The sequence below is a fragment of the Otolemur garnettii genome, unplaced genomic scaffold (assembly GCF_000181295.1).
Source record: "Otolemur garnettii isolate 467f Iridium unplaced genomic scaffold, OtoGar3 scaffold00034, whole genome shotgun sequence".
Lineage (NCBI taxonomy): Eukaryota > Metazoa > Chordata > Mammalia > Primates > Galagidae > Otolemur > Otolemur garnettii.
Genome location: NW_003852429.1, coordinates 7,734,382 through 7,744,992, shown reverse-complemented (window position 1 = coordinate 7,744,992; position 10,611 = coordinate 7,734,382). Strand labels below are relative to the sequence as shown.

The 10,611-nt window shown below is 41.5% G+C and overlaps 1 protein-coding gene across 2 annotated transcripts in view; it reads right to left on the bottom strand.

Annotated features, from left to right (window-relative positions):
- The window catches only part of FARP1 (FERM, ARH/RhoGEF and pleckstrin domain protein 1), a 281,209-nt gene that overhangs the window by 79,534 nt on the left and 191,064 nt on the right, over positions 1-10,611 (bottom strand). For both annotated transcript variants that reach the window (XM_003789589.3, XM_023513086.1), the window contains exons 4-5: positions 3,584-3,626; positions 1,148-1,226 (exon numbers count right to left, since the gene is read on the bottom strand). In XM_003789589.3, coding sequence (XP_003789637.1) covers positions 1,148-1,226; positions 3,584-3,626 — 122 coding nt within the window. The remainder of the gene's footprint in view (positions 1-1,147; positions 1,227-3,583; positions 3,627-10,611) is intronic.

Below are 10,611 nucleotides of genomic sequence, written 5' to 3'. Positions count from 1 at the left end.
GTCCGGGCTGGGGATTCGAACCCGCCACCTTAGGTGTACGTGGCTGGCGCCCTAGCCGGTTGAGCCACAGGCGCCGAGCCTCATTTGGTGTATTTCTATGAGACTCAAGACTTATCTTTTCACCACTAAATTATTCCCAGTGCTTGGAACAACGCTTGCACTTACTAAATGCGATTGACTAAATGAAAATCTTCATCCCCTGAATAAACGATCGTCAGTGACCCCACATACTACTCTGTACCGAGAGGAATGAGAACAATGTGACGACCTGGGTCTTAAGACAGCCATCACTTTAAAAGCATGTGTGACAAATGGCTGATCAGTCTAGTGTACTCTGAAGGGTGCTCTTGACAGGGAGGCATTTTACCAGCCTGGCTCTCGTTTGGATTACCGCCTGTCTTGCCTCAAATTATAATGGTGATGGTGGGGGCGGTGGGGGCGGTGAAGACGGTGAAGACGGTGGGGCTGGAGATGACGGTGGTGAAGATGACAGTGGTGGTGGTGATGGTAACAGTAGGTGATGACAAAGATGGTGGTGACAGTGACCATTTCTAGTGTTCCTGGTAGATTCCAGCCACTTTATGTGCACAAGTACTTATATTCAGAACAAGTCTGGCCAAGCAAGCATCACAGTCTGCACTGTTGAGGGGAATTAACAACAGTGCAGAGAGTAACTGGCCAGTCAGATACGTGGCTAGTAGCAGGATGAATGGCTGAAGCCAGGCCTGACCCAGCACTTACACTTCTCCCAGCTGGCCACTTTGAAAGAAACTGACGGACAGTTCCCATCACTCCACCCCTCCAAGGCAATGGTAAAGATCAATTCTGAGTTAACACTATGGTTTCACTTCCCCATACTGTCTCATGATGTCACAGATATCAGATGGACAATACCACATTAACAGGTTGTAAGACCAGCGCACTTCTGGTCTCAGTCTTAGAGAAGCCTTAGAGAAAATAGGGTGCTTCCCCCACCCCCATTTTTGTTAGCAGAGCTGGGAGAGAGAAGGGTTAAATTGTTAAGCACAGAACAGATGGTGGCGAAGTAAATATTATGAAAAATTTTTACTTAATTAATTCAGAACATGAATTTTCTCCTTTCCTCTGCCCCCTGTAGCAAAAAATACCCAGTTTCCAAACCACTGACCTTGTGAGTTCCTCTTGGAGTTGTGTGTGGTCAGGTGGAAAGAATTTCACTACAAACTTAACAACGACATGCTTTGGCCCTAAAGAAGGAGAAAAAAAGCAAGGAAGCTTTTATTGATTTGTGTTTCAAATGCATTAAAGAAAAAGACTTACGGGGCATATTATGTACCAAATAACACATCTCCTCCCAAGCTCCTAAGAGCACCTCTGCTGACCCTCAAGTCACCCAACAGCTAGCCGAGTTTGGCTACTGACACTTCCAGACTGTGGGGGAGCAGGCAGATACTACGGCACAGGTATCCCCTTGAGCTCGTAAACTTTTTCTCTGAAGACGTAAATAATACTCAGGCGTAAAAAAAAATTATACCCAGGTGTTTTTAAAAATATATCTAATTGGCTGCTTTTATCCAAATACAGATTTTAGATAATTTAAGGAAAATAAAATTAAAATGTAAATCGGTTTTTAACTATTTAAAAGGTACAGTTGCTAATGTGTTCATTAATGCTTTGAGCACCTAGGTGCTCTCCTGAGCTCAGGAGAGAAAATGTAAACAAGACTTGGCCCCGCCTTTGCCGGCTAAAGCCTTTGTTAGTGTCTTATACACCATCTTACCACCCATGAGTTAAGACAAAATTGGGAATCAGATGGGGGAGGTCAGGGAGGGAAAGAGACTATGAATAATGTGAGTAACTTTTCAGAATTAAAATAGAACAGAACAAACAGATTCTAAAATAATAATCTGTGATCTGGATAGAAGTTTTCTGTCTTAATGTGCAAGGTACAAATAATAAGGCCATTTGGTCTGCCCAATGGAATTATAGCATGAATTTACATTCTATGAAATATGAGGTACTATAATGAAACCCCAATTTTAACAGTAGTGTTATAAAAGTAGAAAATGTCTTTCTGTTCTGCTTTTTATGATCAAACCCAAAAAGTTGATTTTGCGTTATAATTTCTGTGACCATACATACGAGTTTAGGGGGAAAAAAAAAACCCCAAATGTGATCATAAGGTAAATATGTCAGCAATGTATACAAAAATGTCAGCAATATATACAAACGGGAAACACTGAAGCCAAGACAGGCCAAGCTTCTTTCCCCTAATAACTCTAAAAATTAACAGAAACCCTTGCATGTTGCCAGTTCTGGAGCACAAAGTAACAGCAGCAGAAAGAGGGGGACAGGAAGGCTGCGACTTCCTCTGGGCAGTTTTCACAGGGAGGAGACTCAGCAAGGCTGCCCAGATCCTGGGAAAACCTGAAGCTGGAAAGATGCTGCCACTGGATGCAAAGCGACAGCTTTGTCACACTGGGCCAGTCCCAGCACAGGGAGGAGACAGACAACAGCCCTGCTGGTCTCTCGACCCCACATCAGTGAGTCTGTCCTCAGGGCTGCCCCGAGGACAGTGCTTCTCTTCTTCCCCTCCTAAATGACTGTGGGCAAATGTCAATTTTCCTCTTTCCATGTCACCTGGCCCCCTAACACGGGGGCTTTTCTTAGCACATCCACACACAGACACACAGACACACACACAGGATGAGGACACCCAAGGACCATTATATGGTGGCTTTTTAATTTTCAGCATCAATAATTGCTTGATTTAAATTACAGAAGATCAACATCAATTTCCATCATGGCAGGGCTACAAAGCCATGGTACTGTGTGTTCATTACACCCACATAAACTGCTCTACGGAAGCAGTGGGGTTTTCTTAATCAGATATGGAAACAATCCCACCAGGGATGTGGCTTTGACGCCATCCTCAGACTTCTGCCCCAGCTCTGGCGGCCGGGAGGGATTATTTGGAATGACTGTGTGGTCAGAGCCTGACCTTGAATTTTACTGCAAAGCAGAGAGAGGGGGCGAGAGCAGAGGCAAGGCAAGCGTCCGCTCCCCTTTCTCCTCTCCCACACCTTCCTTTATCTTTTCTTTCCGACACAGTCTAGATGTGTTCCCTTCCCAGTGCTGCTTGCCATTCAGAAATGTACACGTGTGCACACGTGCTACAGGGCACCATTTTTCCCAAACAACTGGCATTCGGATTTCACAGGTTTTCAAGGGCGAAGGAAAGAAAACCTAAAATCAATTTAGTGAATAAGTGGCTCTAACTTTCCTTTTTGACAGTGACGTGAGGAACAACAGTACAGACAAGCCTGATTACTCTGGGGCCTTCTCTAAATAGCAGGGTTCAGTTGTTAATCAGAACGATATTTGACTTTCCAAGCAAGGTTTTGATTATCAAATTAAACATCATTAAAATTTAACATTAAACATTAACTCTTAAACATTAAAATTTCAGAAGATACACATTTTAATCATGTGTGAAGTGGATGGTGAAAGGTAATCCAGAGGTAAAGGAAGCGTTTCTGTCACAAGGGCTTCATGCCACAGGGCCAGGGGGTCGTCCAATTTCACATCCCAGTTCTATACTTACTTCGAATCTGTTTCACGATAGGTTTTAAGAGGTCCAGCCACACCTAAAGGAGAAAAAGAACAGATTAAGACAACTTCTCAATGAAAGAGTACATCTCAAGACTATTTGAAGCTATTTAACATCAAAATATTTTTGATATTAAACATCAAAAATAGGGGTCACATGGGGCTGTCTGTTCCTTTTTTCCTCCAGAAAGCCATTTCTCACATTCTCTTCCACTTTCATAGACCCAATCCTAATTTGCTGATATCATCCCTGAGCTTGAAAATTGAACCCTCTCCTAGACTCAGATAAATAGTTAATGGTTAACTAACAATTTTTCTAATTCTATTTGTACTTTTTCTGGAGACTGAGTTTCACTTTGTCGCCCTTGGTAGAATGCCATGGCGTCATGGCTCACAAGTGATCCTCTTGCCTTAGTTTTTTATTTTTAGTACAGACTGGGTCTCACTCTTGCTCAGGCTGGTCTGGAACTTGTGAGCTCAAGCAATCCACCTGTTTCGCCATCTGAACTTTTATTTGATCTACCTATCTGGAAAATATTAATGAATGATTGTATATCTGCCTACTAGCTGGGTGAAATATGCACGCTCTTATTGAAACAGAATACATCACATGTGAGCATGTACAAAACAGCACGTCTTTGAGGGGTATGGAAAAAGGACACATATTTATAGAATAGCACCTCTATACCACACACTATTTGTCAGCTGTTCACCTCTCCAGACAAAGCTAGAAGGATTCTTCTTACCCAGGATTGAAATCTGAGACTTGCAGAAGTTAATAATTCGCCCCAGGACTCTTAGCTAGAGAGTGGCCTAGAATCAGGTCTGTTCAACTTCAAAGCTGAGACTCTTTGTGACATGTGTGCTCCTTGGTACACAGATTGAGTGACAAAACTTTCAAATAGGAGAGGAACCAGCTGTCCTTATTAATAAAGTACAAGGTAACCACATCATCTCATTTCACAGGCTCTTTTCTTTAACTCCCCTTGAGCTTCTGTTCATTTAAAGAGTTCTATGGAAGTTCCTATTTGCATATATGACAAAAACAAATTTAATGCGCTTAATATAAAAAGGGTTTTATAAGTAAATAAGAAAAAGAAATAGCCCTGTAGAAAACTATGCAAAGAAACACGGACAATCTACAAAGAGAAAATGCCAAGGGCTAACAGGAAAATGTTTAAGTTCAGGAATAATTTGCATTAGAAATGCAAATTAAAACAATAAAATACCATCCACCCATTAAACTTGCATCTGGGCAGGGCAGTATATATATATATATACCGTGAGCTTATATTTTATAATACCCCAAGTTGGCCAGGGTGCAGGGAAGGAAGCAGTCTTACTCTATGAGTATATATGAATTGGTACAATTTTCCTGGAGACTTATTAGGGAATAAGCCTAGAAAGCATTATCCAACCATTCCAGTTTTGTAAATTATACATTTATGCACACAAAGATTGACGTACAAGGAATACTAATAGCAACACTTTATAGTAGTATAATTTTTATAATAACCTAAATAAAGGAAAAAGAAAATAACATATATCCATACAATATACTACCAGGCAGGCATTAAAAATTACGTTCTTGGCTCGGCGCCTGTGGCTCAACCGGCTAAGGCGCCAGCCACGTACACCTAGGGTGGCGGGTTCGAATCCCCAGCCCGGACCTGCCAAACAACAAAGATGGCTGCAACCAAAAAATAGCCGGGCGTTGTGGCGGGCGCCTGTGGTCCCAGCTACTTGGGAGGCAGAGGCAGGAGACTCGCTTGAGCCCAGGAGTTGGAGGTTGCTATGAGCTATAATGCCACGGCACTCTACCCAGGGGGACAGCTTGAGGCTCTGTCACAAAAAAAAAAAAAAATTACGTTCTTGATGAGCATTTTGAAACGTGGGAAAATGTGGCTGGCATGTCAGATGTTAGGTGATTTCTTTATTTCTTTTTCCTTTCTACGTTATCCAAATTACCTTAGATGAATACTCAGGAAAAAGAAAAAATTTTAAATTTCTACTTATCTGGTTTAACTTTCCTATCACCTTTCAAAATAAGTAAGTTTTTATGATAAAATCCTCATTTGAATGTTCCCCATCATCTACTACTGTGGTTTCCAACCCCAGGCTGTGGACCAGTGTCCATTTGTGGCCAGTTGGGACCCCAGGCTGCACAGCAGGAGGTGAGTGGCGGTGAGCAAGTGAAGCTTCATCTGCACTTACAGCCGCTCCCATCACTCACATCACCACCTGAGAGCTCTGCCTCCTGTCAGATTCCCTCTCCAGCCTCTGGTCCATGGAAAAACTGCCCTCCATGACACTGGTCCCTGGTGCCAAAAAGGCTGGCAAATGCTGCTGTGTTCTCTGCAAATGAAAAATCTGGCACTAATCAATCAATGGTGCCCACTGGCCTCGACCTTCAAACTGGAGAAAATAATCGTCTAGCAAAGTTCCATTTGTGAAATCTATTACTTTGCTCCCAAGAATACTAAAAGATAGAAAGGCTTATCTCCATATGATACTGGCAAAAAAACTGAGATTCAGAGAAAAGCTGCCAGAAGTTGGAACATGAACTTGGAAAAGCAAAGTGTGTCACACTCACATGTCCTGGAGACAGGAGGCACGGCACCCACACGGGGCCACATGAGGACACACAGAGTGTTCAGGAAGCAAAAGACAGCTGCCAGGGAGCACTTAGGCCCCTCCTGAGACCCCCCGCGCAGGGTGGGGAATAGTTCGGGACTGGCCAGTCTGCTCACTCGAAGCTATAGGGTGGTCCCCAGCTGCCTGTCACCAGGCCCTGGGATGATTCAGGCAGAGGGACATCACTTCCAGGGACAGATGGGCGGGATCAAAGTGGTTCAGCTCTGGACTGGTTAGTCTGTGTGTCAGAGGCAGACTCCTGGCTGGACGCTAGCTCTGAGGACTGGGTAAGGCAGTCTCCCCGGACACAAAGGCTATTTAAGGTGTCAAACATGACAAAATACAGAAAATTTAATATATATGTAAGATACACGTTCACACAACACATGGGAGGAACAGAGACAATGCTCCCTGAAAATGCCATTGTGCGGAGACCTGAGGGGAGGGAGTAAGCAGCACAGGCAGTAGAACCCTTGCCTGGGGCCCCAGGGGAAGACCCACAGGGCTGCAGAACAAGGAGGGGATTAGGAAGGGGCCCAGCCCCATCCAGCCCCCCTTAGATGTTTTGTCCTTATCCTAAAAGCAACGTAAGAATTTTCCACATGGGGCTGACATGATTTCATGTGCATTTAAAAAAGATTATTCTGGCAGTGTGAAGACAAGTTAGAAGGAGCAAAAAGGACGCAGGTTGATGTGTAGCAACTGTCCAGGGTGAGACAGGTTGGTATTTAGGATCAGAAGGGCGGACAGATGGAGAACTGGGGAAAGCGAGTGGATTCAAGATAAATTTAAGAGGTAAAAACCAGTGGAATTTTCTGATGGGCAGAGGAAAGAGTTCGACCATGATGACACCGAGGTTATGCTGCGTGTGCCCTCCCCAGAGACAGGGGAGGTGAGGGGACAGCCAGGACAGGGAGGGTCGAGCCATGCTGATTTCCTGGGCCACCTGGCATGGTGCAGCTGGCACAATAGGGAGATAAGCGCTCAGATGACACACCCAGCAGGAGGCCTCACTTGTGGAAGTGGCCACGACTCTGACTCCACGACGGATAAGGACAAACCAGAGAATGACGTGCAGGGCCCCTGGAGCGCAGCGGGGCACACAGGAGGAGAGAGGGAGATGGGCACACAGCCGAGTCACAGAGGCCATGGATGACAGTGCTTCCCCAGGAGGAGCACTGAGCTACTCCAAGACCACACAAGATGAGAACTGGTGTGTCTGGTGGTGGCTGGATTTGTGATGGGTCTGAAGACCTGGAAGAGGGCACTTGGCTTCATCAAGGGGTTCAGTGTGAAGCAAGAGGCCCAGGGCGCAGTGAGGGAGCTGGGGACTGAATGGGGGCACTGTCTTTGAACTTGGTTTTAACTGGAAAGACCTGGGTGTGGTTGAGAAGGGAAGAGGTTGAACACCTGAGTGAGACGGCTGTTCCACAGGGCCTGACACACGTGAGGAGACAGAGCTGGAACTCAGGGCACAGGCTTGGGACAGAAAGAACAGCTCTCTCTCCCCAGTGAGACGGGGGTGGCAGGCTAATGACGACAGCAAGGGGGCTGGTTTAAGTTTCTGTGTTCACAACAATGTCCCGCCATTTTACACAGGAAGGAAACCAAGCTCAGAGAGCTTGTTAAAGCTGCCCAATGTCACACTGCTGGAATTTGACATCAAATCCAGCTGACTCCAAACCTGTGCCTTTTCTGCAGCAAAATATGGTTTGTCCAAAGCAAAGGGACTCAACCAAAGCTCAGTTGTCCTCTTCTTGTTTCAAACTTTTTGTTTGAACCTCAAAACTGCATACAACAACAACAACAAAAGTCATCAAATGTCACATATAGAGCCAATAAAATGTTATAAAAAAAATCATCTAATGTCTAGAAGTCGCTGTAACAAATTAGTCTTTCTGTAGCTAACTCCTAAAAAAAAATACTTTATTTTGAATTTTTGTTTGTAACAATTTGTTTCAAAGTAATTTTTATATCAATTTAAATTACTCACTTTACATTTGGTTATACAGACTGCCCATAAAGTTCATGTGCAATTTACAACACCCAACTATTTTAAATACAGGACACCCTGTATTTAAAGGATATATTATGTGTGCTTTCTTTGTAAAAACCTATGACTTTTTAGAGATTTCCACTTCTGGTCAAAATAGAGTAACAGGGACTGAAGTTATTTCCTACAACCCATAGAATGGAAAAAATATAACGATAGGCTGGGCACGGTGGCTCATGCCTATAAACCCAGCACTTTGGGAGGCCAACTACTAAACTTGTCCCATCTCATTACTACTAAGACTTGTTCCACCTAATAAGTCTTAAAAGCCAAATCCAAAAGTATGAAATTGTTTCCCAATAACTGCATCCCAGAAAAATGCAATAGAATGTGTAGGAATATAAAAGTATCCACTATCCAACAAGGTAAAGTTCACAATATGTAGACTCCAATAAAAAATAAAAAATCACCAGGCACAAGAAAAAGCAGCAAAATATAACCCATAAGGAAGCAAAAAGAAAATCAAAACTGACCTTGCCTCACAAAGAAGACAGAATCAACAGAGAAGAACATGAAAATAATTATTACAACTGGACGCTGTGTGTCTGAAAAGCTGAGATATGGAAGATATAAAAAAGACCCAAACTAAACTTATACACTTAAAACTACACTGTGAGGTTAAACAAAATGAAAAGAGCAACAGAGAACTGTAAAACAATATTAAGCTGTCCAATATACAGTAAGTTCTCATTTAAGGTTATCAATAGATTCTTGGAAACTGTTACTTTAAGCAAAAGGTTTAATATAACAATGTTACATATCAACAAATTAGTCTTTCTGTAGGTAACTCCTAAAAGAAAATATTTTACTTGGAATTTTTGTTTGTAATAATTTGTTTCAAAGTAATTTTTATATTAACTTCAATTACTTTACTCATTTTACATTTGGTTACACAAAGTGCCCATAAAGTTCATGTGCAATTTACAACAGCCAACTATTAATACTACTAGTACTATACCAATGTTTAATATAACAATAAAGAATATAAAAGGGAATTTAAAAGTTCAATTAATTGACAGGAAGGCAAAAAAGTAACACAGGAAAGATAGAAAAAAGGAACGCAAATGGCAAGCGTCCAATTTAAACTGTATTAATAATCACATTAAATGTAAATGGCCTTGATTCCCCCTACATCCCAGTAAAAGACAAGGATTGTTAGGAATGTTAGACTGAATTAAGAAAATAAGAAAATTAAGAAAATAAGAACCACCTCCATGCTGCCTACTGAAAACAAACTACCAATATAAAGATGGAAATAAGTTAAATAAAAAAGGGTAGAAAAAGGAAAGCCATGCTAACAATAACAATTTATAAACAGAACTGACTATGTTAGTGCCAGCATAAAGAATGTTGTCAGGGATCAAAAACAAGTAATTTCTTAATCATAACCAAGTCAATTAGCAGACATAAACCTAAATATTTATACACTTAACAAGGTTTCAAAATATGATAGAAAAAATAATGAAGCTACAAGAAGAAATATAGCCATGTACTATCTAATGATGTTTCAAGCAACAGACTGCATAGATGACAGTGGTCCCCTTAAATTATAATACCTTCTGACTGTCCCTTTTTTATGTTTAGCTACTCAAATGCTTACCATGTTACAAGTGCCTATAGTATTCACAACAGTCACATTCTACTTGTAGGCTGGAAGCAACAGGCTACACCACACAACCTTGGTGTGCAGCAGGCTGTATCTTCTAGGTTGTGCAAGTACACTCTGTGATGTTTGCACAATGAAATCATGTAAGGACACATGTTTCATTACATATGGCCACCATCAAGCAACATGTGACTGAAGGCAAACCCACAATTATAGTTGAGAATTAGAGACTTTAATATCCCTTTCTCAATAACTGATAGAACAAATAGGCAGAAATTCAACAAAAATAGAGAAGATTTGAACATAACCAATGTGATCATATATTGAATATGGTATTAAACACAGAGGATTGTGTACTCTTTTCAGGAGCATACAAAACACTTTACTAAAATAGTTCATATTCTGGATCATAATATAAATACTAGTAAATTATTTTAAAAGCTTCATGTCACACAAACTACAATCCCTGACCGCTATGAAATTAAACCACAATAATTGAGAGATTTGTGAAAAATCCCCAAATATTAAGAACTGACATAAATAAAAAAGAAATCAAGGGGGAAACCAAAAAATTATTTTAAACTGAATGACAATGAAAACACAACAAATTGCAATCTGTGGGGATGCCACAAAAAACTATCAATTTCAAAATAATCTATCATATAGAATTTAAACACAAGCATTCCACACAAATAGAGACTTCAAATAAGCAAATTTTTTTTTTTTTTTT